The 14,928-nt window shown below is 39.4% G+C and overlaps 2 protein-coding genes across 58 annotated transcripts in view; one reads left to right on the top strand and one right to left on the bottom strand.

The window, feature by feature from the left end:
- The window catches only part of LOC128928764 (uncharacterized), a 64,131-nt gene that overhangs the window by 21,135 nt on the left and 28,068 nt on the right, over positions 1-14,928 (bottom strand). For 8 of the 17 annotated variants that reach the window (XR_013520958.1, XR_013520948.1, XR_013520951.1 and 5 more), the window contains one exon: positions 11,391-11,437. The exons of 2 other annotated variants lie outside the window; for them this stretch is intronic. The gene's annotated coding sequence lies outside the window, so the exon portion shown is untranslated. Of the gene's footprint in view, positions 1-10,764; positions 11,438-14,928 lie in introns of all 17 variants that reach the window. 7 more of the 17 variants (XR_008474264.2, XR_013520957.1, XR_013520954.1 and 4 more) reach the window with 2 other exon arrangements.
- Positions 1-14,928, top strand: part of SLC28A2 (solute carrier family 28 member 2) — a 107,335-nt gene that overhangs the window by 4,357 nt on the left and 88,050 nt on the right. For 13 of the 41 annotated variants that reach the window (XR_013520936.1, XR_013520938.1, XR_013520939.1 and 10 more), the window contains exons 1-2: positions 4,655-5,053; positions 5,956-6,052. The exons of 1 other annotated variant lie outside the window; for it this stretch is intronic. Coding sequence is in view for 9 of the 40 variants with exons in the window: in XM_054239595.2 (XP_054095570.1) it covers positions 4,948-5,053; positions 5,956-6,052 (203 nt within the window). In the remaining 31 variants the exon portion in view is untranslated. Of the gene's footprint in view, positions 1-1,925; positions 2,120-4,651; positions 5,059-5,949; positions 6,053-6,188; positions 6,278-14,928 lie in introns of those variants that run through there. 27 more of the 41 variants (XR_013520923.1, XR_013520924.1, XR_013520921.1 and 24 more) reach the window with 13 other exon arrangements.

The raw sequence follows: 14,928 nt of genomic DNA on the forward strand, positions 1-14,928 counted from the left end.
GTTCAGAGTTCAGGGAGGCCATGTTCGCTAGAACTCACAGGGCATAGTATCAAGGGGGAGTTAGTGGTACAGAGAGATAGCTGATCTGTACATGCATGTGAGGAAACCATTGAATTCTGGGAAAGAACTATGAGACAACAGCAGGTAGAAAATCCTCAGAGCTCACAGAGTCAGGGAACCTACTAACTGAATTGGAAACACCTTCTAACCCTTGGGGCGTTGAGTAAAGATCTCAGAATAGGATTGCCTCTACAGTAGAGCTAAATTAGTTCTGGATTAAAGGCTATTACAGACCTGCCTAATAAAGCATAAAAAGAAACTTCAGTATTCAAACTGTTTCCAAGTAATTTAACTACATATCAGAATGAAGTCCAAAAATATGTAAAGAAATATAAAAAAATTCCAGTACTCAACTATATAAAGCTCATATTAACTGTCACCTTACTTTAAATTACATAACATGCAATAAAACATAAAATCAGACCCATAACAAGGGGGAAAATCAATCAATAGAAGCAAACACAGAAATTACACAGATAAGAAATTAAAAGACAAAATGATTAAAACAGGTATTTTAATACATCTCTATATATTCAATTATGTTCAAGAAGGTAGAGGAAGTAATGAGCTTGATGGAGAAATGAAAGACATAAAAAGAGATTTGAAATAGAACTCTGGGCCAGGGGTGGTAGCTCACGCCTGTAATCCTAGCACTTTGGGAGGCCAAGGTGCATGGATTATCTCAACTTAGGAGTTCGAGACCAGCCTGGGCAACATGGTGAAACCCTGTCTCTACTAAAATACAAAAATTAGCCAGGCGTGGCAGCATGCACCTGTAATCCCAGCTACTCGGGAGACTGAGACAGGAGAATCACTTGAACCCAGGGGCAGAGGTTGCAGTGAGCTGAGATCATGCCATTATACTCCAGCCTAGGCAACAGAGCGAGACCCCATTTAAAAAAAAAATAGAACCTCTGGATATGAAAAATACAACATCTGAAATTAAAAGTACACTGGATAGGATTACTAGCAACTTAGACATTGCAGAAGAAAAGGTTAGTGAACTTGAAGACATAGCAATAGGAACTACCAAAATGAAAGATGCGGAGAAAAAAGACTGATAACAAAAGAGAATACACTGTATGAGAGATTAGCAGTCGTTTTTGGCAGGAGGGTTAGTTAAATGTCAGCTACTCTATTAAGACCAAAATTGTTAAGTTCCTCTATTCTCCTTAGTTCTACCTGCTTCTTCCAGTAATTGAAGGAGATGTAAAAGCAGAAAAGAATAAAATCATCTATTACTTATATCCGATTTATTTCCCAGATGGGTGTTTTTTCAGGCCGTCTCGTTTTCCAGGAGTAACCTCTAGGCTTTAGGAGAGTTACACCTTTAGGACAGTTATAAGGTTCAACTTCCACAGAAATGACCAGAGCTAGCCTCTCATCCTGGCTCTCCTCTAACTAACTGTATGACTTTAGGCAAATTGCTCATCTTCTTTGAGTCTTTTTTTTTTTTAATCTAAAATAGGATTAGTAGCTGATTTGGTTGCCTTACAGGAATATTGTGGGGATAATGAAAGTATAGGAAAATATTTTGTAAGACTATAAGATGCTGTAGAAACAGAGGGATCTCTTATTTATGTTTAACCCTACAGCTCAGAAATAGCTTGAAACTGGGAGTGAAGGACTCAGGATATAGAATTGGCTTAGTCACTAACTAGCTTTTGACTTTGGGTGAATCACTTTATTCTTCCTGATCTGTAATGTGGGAGAGCTTATCAATCAAGGTTTGTGATAAGGCAAAAAACAAACAATGGAGCCTAAGTCAGTTAACTGAGGGGAGGTATTGGTTAAATCTCTTCCTCTTGGCAGTTGGGTTATGTCAATATTTGGGTTTAAAAGAAATCTGGATCCCTTGGGAAAGTGAGAGGAGTGCTATGGGCTGCACTTAGAAGATGAAGACATGGGATTTCACATTTTCTATAAGAAAAGAAAAAGGGAAGAGAGAGGGTGAGAGAACAGAGATGTGATTGCTGGCATCATTCCACCTGAACAGAATACTAGGATCTGTGCCTATCATTATGCTTGGATATGGCCCCAGAAGTGGCAATTATTTAAGGTAAAAACTGTTGGGGTGCGGTGGCTGAAGCCTGTATCCCAACAATTTGGGAGGCCAAAGTGGGAAGATTGCTTGAGGCCATGAGGTCAAAACCAGCCTAGGCAACATAGTGAGACCCCTGGCTCTACCAAATAAAAATTAGCTGGACGTGGTGGTACACACCTATAGTCCTAGCTACTCAGGAGGCTGAGGCAGGAGGACCACTTGAACCCAGGAGTTTCAGGCTGCAGTGAGCCATGTATGATCTCACCACTGAACTCCAGCCTGGATGCCAGAGCAAGACCCTGTCTCTAAAATAAATACATACGTATATACACAAATAAGGTAAAAACAAAAAAAGATGTGATATGTATCTTTTTGTAATCTTATATATTTTTGTATATGTTCTATCTTATACATATATCTTATATATACAAGATTTATATATATATGTAAAAATACACAAAAAGATACATATGTATAAGATAGAACGAGCAAGAGACACTTCATGGTCATATTGAGAGACAGGACAATAGCTTGAAAATATCTGTAAGCAGATTTACTTTCAACACTGGTGTCTTATTTTCCTGAATTAATTAATAAGATCATACAGTGCCCCATAATTGCAAGGTCATATAGTATTGGTTTCTAAGTTCTTTCTTTTGTATTAAATTACTTAATTTTATGATAATCTTATGAGATAGGATTAGGGTGGGAAATATTGGTGGGAAGCCCAGAGAGGTGAAGTGAGTTTCTCTCGATCTGGAATACAACACACCTCTGCTCTGTGAGGGATATGTGCATGTGCAAACACATACACACACAGAACTGGGGAAATGAAATATGTGTCCTTATTTTGGTGATTGGAGTCCTTATTTACACACCAAATAATCTAAGCCAGATTCTGTGGTGGTGATATTGTTTTCACTTATTTATCTATTTACTTTGAGACGGAGTCTTGCTCTGTTGCCCAGGCTGGAGGGCAGTGGCGTAATCTCAGCTTACTGCAACCTCTGCCTCCCGGGTTCAAGTGATTCTCCTGCCTCAGCCTCCTGAGTAGCTGGGATTACAGGTGTGCACCACCATGCCTGGCTAATTTTTGAATTTTAAGTAGAGATGGGGTTTCACAATGTTGGTCAGGCTGGTCTCGAACTCCTGACCTCGTGATCCATCTGCCTTGGTCTCCCAAAGTACTGGAATTACAGACTTGAGCCATGACGCCTGACTGTTTTAACTTATTTTACAAATATTTATTGATTGTCTAATATTGTGGTGGGTGTTGAGCCTGCGGATACAGTGAAAAGCAAGATAGAGAACCTGGCTAGGAGCAGTGGCTCACACCTGTCTGTAATCCCAGTACTTTTGCAGTAGACAGGAGGATAGCTTGAGTACAGGAGTTTGAGACCAGACTGGGCAATATATTGAGACCCCCATCTCCACAGGAAAACAAAACAAAACAAAACAACAACTTAATCAGGTATGGTGCTATATGCGTGTGGTTCCAGATACTCAGGAGTTTGAGGTAGCAGGATCGCCTGAGCCCAGAAGTTGCACTCTAGTCTGGGTGACAAAGCAAGATCTTGTTTAAGAAAAAAAAAAAAAAGATCTTGTTCCTGAGGAGATCACAGTCTAACAGGAGACAGTATGTGCTTTGTAGGATTTAGCAACAACATGGTATAATCAGAGTTCAGGGAGGGATCCTAAGTTTTATCTAGAGGGAGTCATAGGAAGCTTGCCTTCTTTCTTCCCAGGCCAGGACAAGTGTTACCAGCTCTGCAAAGTCTTTCGCTCCTCTCTCTTTTTTTTTTTTTTGAGACAGAGTCTCTCTCACCCAGGCTGGAGTGCAGTGGTGTGATCTCGGCTCACTGCAACCTCTGCCCCTGGGTTCAGATGATTCTCCTGCCTCAGCCTCCTGAGTAGCTGAGATTACAGGCCTGCACCACCATGCCTGGATAATTTTTGTATTTTTAGTAGAGACAGGGTTTTGCCATGTGGGCCAGGCTGGCCTCAAACGCCCCACCTCAAATGATCCACCCGCCTTGGCCTCCTAGTGTGCTAGGATTACAGTTGTGAGCCACTGGGCTTGGCCTATGCAAAGCCTTTCTTGACACATCTGTCTTTCCTCACTGATCTGTTCGTTTTTTGATGGCAGAGACCTTGTGTCACTGATTTTTGTCTCCTAAGCACCGAAAACGGTGCCTGGCTAATAGTGATTACTCAATATGTATTTGTTGAATGGATTGCTAAAAGAATTCCTAGCAGTCATTTGGCATCGAATCATGTACAGTCATGCTTTCCATTGTTTTCTAGGGCATGTCTTTCCAGCACAAAGATGGTAAGTTTTCTGAGAGCAGAGACATCTCTTACTTTATTTCACAGGCTACCCAGTGCCTAGTCCAGTGGTGGGTAATGATTCCAGGGATGTGCCTGTTAGAAGTTCCTGCAGAATTCTTTGCTTTTGTTTTTCGACAGGGTCTCACTCTGTAGCCCAGGCTGGAGTGCAGTGGTGTGATCACAGCTCACTGCAACCTCCACCTCCCCAGGCTCAAGGGATCCTTCCAGTTTTGCCTTCCGAGTAGCTGGGACCACATACCCAGCTAATTTTTGTATTTGTTGTAGAGACAGGGTTTTGCCGTGTTACACAGGCTGGTCTCAAACTCCTGGGCTCAAGCGATCCGCCCGCCTCAGCCTCCCGAAGTGTTGGGGTTACAGGCGGGAGCCACCTCTGCAGAAGTCTTAGTCCTGCAAAATAGTCTTAAAAACATATAATATTTAACTTGGGAGGTGTAGTCCTCCTCTACAGCGAGGGCAGGCTCAGTGAAGGAGGGCCCAAGACATAAAACTAACCAATGGCTGGAAAGCCCCTATGCCCTACCCAAGCTGTCCCTCCTCCCTCGCAGCTGAGCTTTTCTTTCAGTCCTTCACTGAGGAGCCAAAGGGAATCAATTCCACAAGGTGGGGTAAGCAAAAGTGTTTGGGGAGGGCAGGTGCCTAATTTCCAAATTTTTAAAGAGATCATATTTAAACTAAATGCAGGTAGTTCTGTACCTAGTCAGGAAGGTCCTAATTTAAGCAATAAAAGTTGAATGAAATTATACTTTAAATGCTTAAAGAGATCACATTTTTAAAAGCAATTCTACAGGGAAGGGAATTTTCTGCAAAGTAAAGAAGCATCTCAGAATGAACTTATATCTAATTGTGAATGTCTATGTATTAAGTTTGCTTATTCTGTGGCCCGAATATTTGCTTATTTTGTTTAAAAACTTTATTTGGGATCATTTACATTCATACTAATTATTTTAAATGGAAGTTTCCTTAATTTAACTGAGAAGAAGTTCTCTCTGGGGCATAAAAAACAATTCTTATGCTACATTACAGTCAGGAACTTGAAGGCCTATTAATCTTTGTCTGTTCAGCAATATTTTAGGGTCTGGCTCTTCCTGACTCCCTTCTCCCTGCTTCCTTTTTACTCAGCATGCTCAGTGGGGCCTCCCCAGGGCTAAGAGCAGTTACCTTATGACTCTTTGACGGTCCAAGTAGGAATGTTTATAGCCCAGATCCTGGGGCCCTGGCTGGGGAATTGATTCATTTCAATTCCCCTGCCTTTCATTTCTCTTCTATCTTATTTCCCTTTCTTTAGCTATTCACAAGAGGAAACAGGATTTTATTTTTCATTATTTAGTGAATCAAAATTATGTAACCAATCTTCTCAATTCTCCATTCTTAAAGAAATCAACTAAGCTTTCAAAGACTTTTAGTTTTGTGTTTTCCATGGGTAACTGGTCCTAAAAATTCTCCCCATCCCCACAGGACAGAATGACCAATCTTTCAGGCTTGGCCTTTAATTTGTTTTTCAGTTGAGGAGAACAGGAGATGGAGAAAGCAAGTGGAAGAGAGTCCATTGCTCTGTCCACAGTGGAGACTGGCACAGAGAACCCGGGGCTGGAGCTCATGGTAATTCATTAGTTTAGTTTCTCTCTGCAGAGCTGTGGGCTGCTGCATGGTCCCCTCTAGGGTCTTTGGCTGCTCTCAATTCCCATCATCCCTGGCAGAGCTCCATGACTGATCTCAACTCTGCCTGTGCTTATAGGAAACAGAAGTAGAGCCTGAGGGAAGCAAGAGGACTGATGCACAAGGACACAGCCTGGGGGATGGACTGGGCCCTCCCACTCACCGGAGGTATTGGTGTTTTGGAATCTAGTTCAGTTAGAAAAGGGCCTAGGGTGGGCTGCCCCTTCAGGCAGCTTGTGGTCTTGTTACAACCACTCCACCTTACCATGTGCATATATATATATAGTAATTAATTTTTACTAAACCTGTGCCATAAACAACAGGAGTTAACCAATATCAGTGTTGGTTGGACTGAAAACAAAAATAAGAATGGTAGTGATAATAATGGCTAACAGTTTTTTGAGTATATACTTACTATTTTGCAGATTGCTTTATGTAACACATTTATTTTCATAACAATAGGTAGGTATTAATTTTAATCCCTTCAAGTCAGAAAATTGAGGCTTAGAAACTAATCGGCTGGGTGCCCATGCCTGTAATACTAGCACTTTGGGAGGCCAAGGTGGGCGCATCACGAGGTCAGGACTTCAAGACCAGCCTGACCAACATGGTGAAACCCCATCTCCACTAAAAACAGAAAAATTACCCAGTCATGGTAATGTGTGCCTGTAATCCCAGCTACTCAGGAGGCTGAGGCAGGAGAATCACCGGAACCCGGGAGGTAGAGGTTGCAGTGAGCTGAGATCATGCCACTGCACTCTAGCCTGGGTGACAGAGTGAGACTATGTCTCAAAAAAAAAAAAAAAAAGAAATTAATTTACTATATCATTAAAACAAATAACTCTTCTGGAATACTCAGATTTGGGAATGGTGGAGGGGAGGGAAACCTGGGAGAAAACACAGAAGGATCTATTATAAGGATAATAAAGAAAGTAGAAAAGGACAATGTCTTGGAAGTCAAAAGAGAAAAGTCTCAACAATGAAGAAGGTACAGTCCACATTGCTATGTGAACAGGGGTCAAGGGAAGAGGAATGAGAACAATCTTTGAATTTGTTCATGGATCTGGTCTCAGAAGTAATGTCAAAGAAAACTGTTTGGGTAAAATAGATCAGATGGAAGGAAGCAATGTTCCATGGTCTGGAAAAGAGTGGGTATTTATAAAAGAATGCAAAGCAGAAGTCATACACTAAAAGCTGAGAAGAGGACATTGGATAGCTTCTAAAGGGAATATGGTCATAAGCCACATAACGATGTTTCAGTCAATGATGGACTACATGATACAATGGTGAATAATCGTGTATATCAATAATATATATCATTACACAATGGTGGTCCTGTAAGATTATAATACTGTACTTTTACTGTACCTTTTCTTTTCTTTTTAAACTTGGTACCTCCTAGAAGTGTTCCCATATGACTAATTGTTTACTACATGACTTTTTTTTTTTTTTTAATGAATTGGAGGTTTCAGTGGGACGGGAGAATCACAAGGAATCAGGTGTTCAGAGGAATGTATAGAGTAGAGGTGAGGAACTAGGATGTTGAAAAGTAAAAAAAGGAGAGAAGGAGAGGAAGAAAGAGGAAGAAAAAGAGGGAGAGAGAACAGGAATATTGCTTCATTCTAAAAATCGGTATTAATAATGGCCGATCAATATTTTGTGTATTTAAAATGGAGAACTCTATAAATATTTATTGAGTTTACTTGTTCCGGATCTGAGTTGAAGTCCTGGATATCCTTATTAATTTTCTGTCTCGTTGAGTCTAAATCTCATTATGGGTCTTATGTATCTGGGTATTAAGATCTCTTATTGTTGCATTGATCCTTTTAGCACTGTATCTTTGTTGCTTTGAAATCTGTTTTATCAAATGTGAGAATTGCAACTCCTGCTTTTTGTTTCTTTTATTTATTTTTGCTCTCCATTTGGGTGGCAAATTATTCTCCAAACCTTTGTTTTGAGTCTTCGTGTATCTTTGGATATACCGTTAGGTTTTGGCTGTATCTTTTGATTGGGGGATTTAGTCGATTTAAATTTAGGGTTACTGCCATTTGATGTTCACTGGCTATTTTACCCATTCGTTGATGTAAATTCTTCTTTATGTTGATGCTCTTTACTTTTTGGTATATTTTTAGAAAGGCTCATACTGGTTTTTCCTTTCTATGTATAATGCTTTTTTCAGAAGTTCTTGTAAAGCAGGCCTGGTGGTAATAAAATCTCTGAGTACTTGCTTGTTCATAAAAGATTTTATTTTTCCTTCAATTGTGAAGCTTAGTTTGGCAGGATATGAGATTCTAGGCTGAAAGTTCTGTTCTTTAAGTATGTTGAATATTGGCCCCCACTCTCTTCTGGCTTGTAGGGTTTCTGCTGAGAGATCTGCTGTAAGTCTAATAGGCTTCCCTTTATAGGTAACCTGGCCTTTCTCTCTGGCTGCCCTTAGTATTTTCTCCTTCATTTTGATCCTGGTGAATCTAACGATTATGTGCCTTGGGGTTGCTCTTCTTGAGGAATATCTTTGTGGTGTTCTCTGTATTACCTGGGGTTGAATAGTGTCCTGCTTTGCTAGATTGGGAAAATTTCCCTGGATATATCCTGAAAAGTATTTTCCAGCTTGGATTCATTCTCTCCATCACATTCAGGTACACCAATCAAACGTAGATTGGGTCTTTTCACATAGTCCCATATTTCTTGGAGACTTTGCTCATTCCTTTTCATCCTTTTTTCTCTATTCTTGTCTTGTTGTTTTATTTCATTAAGTTGGTCTTCGACCTCTGATATCCTTTCTTCTGCTTGATCCATTCTGCTATTTAAACTTGTGCATATTTCACTAAGTTCTCGTGTTGTATTTTTCAACTCCGTTAGTTCATTTATATTCCTCTCTATATTGTCTATTCTTTTCAGCATTTTGTCAAACCTTTTTTCAAAGTTCTTAGTTTCTTTACATTGGGTTAGAACAAGTTCTTTTAATTCCCAGAAGTTTCTTGTCATCCACCTTCTGAAGCCTACTTCAGATAATGGAACACAACAGAACAAGCCCTGATGGAAAAGGACTGTGTTACTGTACCTTTTCTATGTTTAGATATGTTTAGATACACAAATACTTAACCATTGTGCTACAATTGCCTACAGTATTAAGTACAGAAACATGCTGAACAAGTTTGTAGCCTAAGAGTAATAGGACCCATCATATACCCTGGATGTGTCATGGGCTATACCTCTAGATTTGCATAAATATGCTCTAAGATGTTCAAATAATTATGAAACTGGCTAATGATGCATTTCTCAGAATGTATCCCTGTTGTTAAGTAACACATGACTATATATGGAGATGATCCAGAGCAGCTTCCAAACAAAAGATTATTTTTGTTTGTTCTCTTCTCTTTATTTTTCAAAGTAATTTCAGTGACTTTTTTTTTTTTTTTTTTTTTGAGACAGAGTCTTGCTCTGTCTCCAGGCTGGAGTGCAGTGGCACAATCTCGGCTCACTGCAACCTCTGCCTCCTGGGTTCAAGCGATTCTTCCGCCTCAGCCTCCCAAATAGTTGGGACCACAGGTGCATACCACCACGCCTGGCTAATTTTTGTATTTTTAGTAGAGATGGGGTTCACCATGTTGGCCAGGATGGTCTCAATCTCTTGACCTCATGATCTGCCCACCTCAGCCTCCCAAAGTGCTGGGATTACAGGTGTGAGCCACCATGCCTGGCCTTCAGTGACTTCTTAGAGTGAGACGCTGTCTCAAAAAAAAATCTGTCTCCCAGGCTGGAGTGCAGTGGCACGATCTCAGCTCATTGCAACCTCCATCTCCCAAGTTCAAGAAATTCTTCTGCCTCAGCCTCCCAAGTGGCTGAGACTACAGGTGCATGCCACCACGCCCGGCTAATTTTTTTGTAATTTGAAACAGGGTTTCAATGTGTCAGCCAGGATGGTCTTGATCTCCTGACCTTGTGATCCACCCGCCTTGGCCTCCCATAGTGCCGGGATTACAGGTGTGAGCAACCATACCTGGCCTAACTTCTTAAAATTTTTAATTGTTTTCTTCACAATTTGCTTATCTCTAAAAATTTTTATATTATCATTTCATACACACACACACACACACACACACACACACACACACACATATATATATACTGAATTGGCCGTAAACTCTTTGTAGGATTTTCATGTTTACATGATACTTCATATTTTGCTTAGCAGTGTGGTCGTAAATCATGTGAGTCACACTGCTTGGGTCTATATTTGAACAGTGGTATGCTAGTAAATGTTTAAGAATTGACTATCCACTGGGCTAGTGGCTCATGCTTGTAATCCAAGCACTTTGGGAGGCTGAGGTGAGAAGATCACTTGAGCCCAGGAATTCAAGACCAGCCTGAGCAACATACTGAGACCTGCCTCTACAAAAATTTTTAAAAATTAGCAAGGCGTGGTGGTGCATGCCTGCAGTCCCAGCTACTCCAGGAGGGTGATGTGGGAGGATCACTTAAGCCCAGGAGGTTAAGGCTACAGTGAGCCATGATAGTGCCACTGTACTCCAGCCTGGGGGACAGAGTGAGACCCTGTCTCTAAAAAAAAAAAAAAAGAAGAAGAAGAAGAAGAAGAAAGAACTGGCTCTCCAAGTGTAGTTTCGCAATGAATATTGGTTAATATTTTTGCTCACCTAATGAGGAGTAAGAGAAGGGGTTAGCAAGCTTTTCCTGTAAAAGACAAGGTGGTAAATATTATCGGTTTTGTGATTTACTTGGTCTCTGCTGCAATTACTAAACTCTACCATTTTCATTGGAAAGCAGTCACAGGTGATACTAAACAAATGAGCATGGGCATGTTTTGATCAAACTTAAATTTTAAAAAGAAGGTAAAATGGACTTGGCCCACAGACCATAGCTAATCCTTAGTCTAGATTAAATAATAAATTAAGACCTGATTTGTAGTATTTGCCTGTAATGTAAAAACTCTCAACATGGCTGATGTCAAGTTACCAAAGGGATGTCATTGAATAAGGCATTGGGAAAAGATGTACAAGAGCACATCATTATGTAAAATTTCCACCATACACATACAGCAGACATGAATAACCTCATAAGCTTATATAACAGTAAAATATAGAAAAATAATTAGAAAGTGATGAGTTTTGAGTAGTTATCTTTGTCTTTAATGTAATTTAATTATATGTTTGTATAGTTTTAATTTTTAGTAATGGCTTGCACAATTCCTGAAAATGTAACAATCAGCTCTCTCAAGCCAGTGCAGGCCAGCTTCCCCTGCACCACTGACTCTACCACTTACCAGATTCTGGGCAAGTTATTTACCCTCTCTGAGCCTCAGTTTTCACCCTGTAAAACAAGGATAAGATTAGTACTTAGCTGAAAAGATCCTGTTTTGTTTTGTTTTTTTTTGCCAGACTGTTGTTGACACTTTAAATTACTCTGATATATAATGTGTGCAGTTTCCCTTCAAGTCTCATTGACTTTATATTTTCTCATATAAACAATACTAACTAGTTACATAGATATAAAATCATGACTTAAGGTTCTAACCTGCATTTATTTTCATTTTTTGAGAAATGGGGTCTTACTTTGTTACCCAGGCTGGTCTTGAATTCCTGGGCCCAAACAATCCTCCTGTCTCAGCCTCCCAAAGTGCTGAATTACAGGTGTGAGCCATTTACCTGACCTTAACTTGCATTTCTTTAAATTCTTGTAAAGCTACACATTTTCCTCCATTTGCCTTACTTTCCATATTTCTGTGTATGATGTTCTTTTCCATTTTGAAACAGAAATTCACTCTGTCACCCAGGCTGGAGTGCAGTGGTGTGATCACTGCAACCTCCACCTCTTGGGTTCAAGCGATTCTCCTGTCTCAGCCACCTGAGTAGCAAGGATTACAGGTACATGCCACCACACTCAGCTAATTTTTTTTGTATTTTTAGTAGAGATGGGTTTTCACCATGTTGGCCAGGCCGGTCTTAAACTCCTGACCTCAGATGATCTGCCTACCTTGGCCTTCCAAAGTGCTGGGATTACAGGCATGAACCACCATGCCCGGCCTACTTTACTTTATCAACTAAAGTAAGGTCTGGATCTTGAACCTCATTTCCTTTCTCCTGACCAACTCAAATAGAACCCACACAGATTTCTTGTTTCTAGTTCTCCCTACCTCCTGCCAACCTACCCTGTATAGTTTCTATAAAACTGACTGAAGTATGCCTGAACTCCCTTATTCACAAACCTCTGTGGCTCCCCACTTGCTCCTGAACAAAACCCAGCTCCACAGCCTAGTATTTAATTCTCCCCACAACCTCTGCCCCCCAACTAGGATCTGTATCCAACATCACTTTCTAACATTAACTCTTAAAATTCACTTTCTAATGCCACACTATGCTCTAGTGAAAGTCAACTATCAACTATTTCTTATATGTAATCCTCAGTTTCCTGCCTCCATGTCATGCGTGTCATTACATCGTTGCTTCTGAGTGTACTGTCTTCATTTTATGTCTTTGTGCCCAAATACAACACATCTTTTAAGGCTCAACTCAAGAGCAATCATGTCCATGAAACTTTCCCTGATGCTGCCTCTCCTCACCTCAACCTCACTGGCCCCAGTCCTAAGAGGTCCCTTCTTCCTCCAAACTTCCATAACATTCTATCTGATCCTCTCTTATAACACTTTAAGCTTTTAACATTTTGTTATAGACTTACATGTATATTATATCCCCTGTACTGGACTGTAAATACATTGAGGGCAAGATCAATGTCTATTTCATCCTTTTGTCTCCTATAACACTGGGAACAATATTTTACCCATAGTATGTACTTAAAATTCCATAACATTAAAAATTCAATAAATACATGTTAATAAATTATATATATAAATTTAGATAATAGACTTTATCTGTAATATTTTCATGTATACATTTTTCAATTCTGTTTTGTTTCTGTATTGATTTTTAAGTATACTATTTCCTTTTCTTCTTGTTCTTTTGTTTGATTAATTCTGCCAATGTGGGGTTCTTTGTAGGGAGTAATATGACATGTAGCTCTAAGCTGATGCTTTTCCATACTGGTATCCACTTTTCCAACAATAGTTACTAAATTGTGAGTTCTCTCTCTATTCTGATGTTGCTTCAATTTTATTAAGTTAATGTGATAATTTGGATCTATTTTTGAATCTTTTGTTTCATTGACAAAGTTCTGAGTACTTAACACATATAATTGTTTACAATGTACATTAAAACTTGATAGGTCACGTATTTGCATTAGTTTTTCACTGAAAAAATGTTCCTTGGGGCTAGGCACAGTGGCTCATGCCTGTAATCCCAGCATTTTGGGAGCTGAGGCAGGTGGATCACTTGAGATCAGGAGTTTGAGACCAGCCTGGTCAACATGGTGAAATCCTGTCTCTACTAAAAATACAAAAATTAGCCGGGCATGGTGGTGGGCGACTGTTGTTCCAGCTACTCCGGAGGCTGAGGCAGGAGAACTGCTTGAACCTGGGAGGTAGAGGTTGCCATGAGCTGAGATCATGCCACTGCACTCCAGCCTGGGCAACAGCGAGACTCCGTCTCAAAAGTATATATATTATAAATATTTTTTGTCAAATTTTATTATTATTTTTGAGACTGCATGCCATAGTTTAACTGGTGAAGTTTTTTTTACCTTTTTATTGTAATTTTTAATAAAACAAAGTATGCATACAAAAATAAACATAAGCCTTAATGAATTTTCACAAAGTGAATATACCCATATGACCATCACCTAGATGAATAACCAAAAGATTAACATTACCCAAGAACCATTTTGTTTCCTTTCACTCAGCCTCCCTAAGGGTAATCATTATCCTGACTTCTAGCATCTTAGATTAATTTTGCCTGTGTTTGGACTTTATACGGGAAGTCTAATTTATAATTTAAATGAAAACATACCATATAAATACTCTTGTGTTTGGCCTCTTTTGTTTGACATTGTGTTTTGGAGATTCTTCCATATTATTGCATGCATTGTACTTTGTACATTTTTAGTTGCTGTATAGTTGTAATTTTTAGTTGTAATAATCTACCACAGTTTATCTGCTCATTTTACTGTGCGTCAGAATTTTAGTAGTTTCTACTCTTTTACTATTGTGGACAGCACAGCTATGAACATTTTTGTGCATGTCTTTTAGTAAAGATAAATACACCTTTCTATTGGGTATATACCTTGGAGTGGAACTGCTATGCCATAGGGTATGTATAGGTTTATGTAGCTTTAACAGATGCTAAACATATCTGTACCAAATTTTACTCCCCTGGCAGTGTCATGAGAGCATGTCTTTTTTCATTGTGTCCATTATATGTGTGTAGTATCATCACACTGTAGCTTTGCTTTGTATTTCCCTAATGGCTAAGGAACTTGTGTACCTTTTCAGATTTCTCTGGCCACTGAATAGTCTCTTTTGTGAAGTGCCTGTTCAAGCCTTTAATTGGCAGCATTTTTCTTTCTTAGCATATAAAAATAGTAGTACATTTTATAAATGATGAAGTATAAACAAGAGTACATTTTAAGTACTTGCCCTTAAAAAATATTGGTATGTGAGGTAATGCATGTGTTAATTGGCTTGATGTAGCCATTCCACAATGTATACATATTTTAAGGCATCATACTGTATACCATAAACATATACAATTTTTGTCAATTTTATTTTATTTTAATTTTTTTTAGAGATGGGATCTCACAATATTGCCCATGCTGGTCTTAAACTACTGGGCTCAGGTGATCCTCCCACCTTGGCCTCCCAAAGTGCTAGGATTACACGTGTCAGCCACTGTACCCAGCCAACTTTTTGTCAA

This window comes from Callithrix jacchus, chromosome 8, assembly GCF_049354715.1.
Source record: "Callithrix jacchus isolate 240 chromosome 8, calJac240_pri, whole genome shotgun sequence".
NCBI classification, from domain to species: Eukaryota; Metazoa; Chordata; class Mammalia; order Primates; family Cebidae; genus Callithrix; species Callithrix jacchus.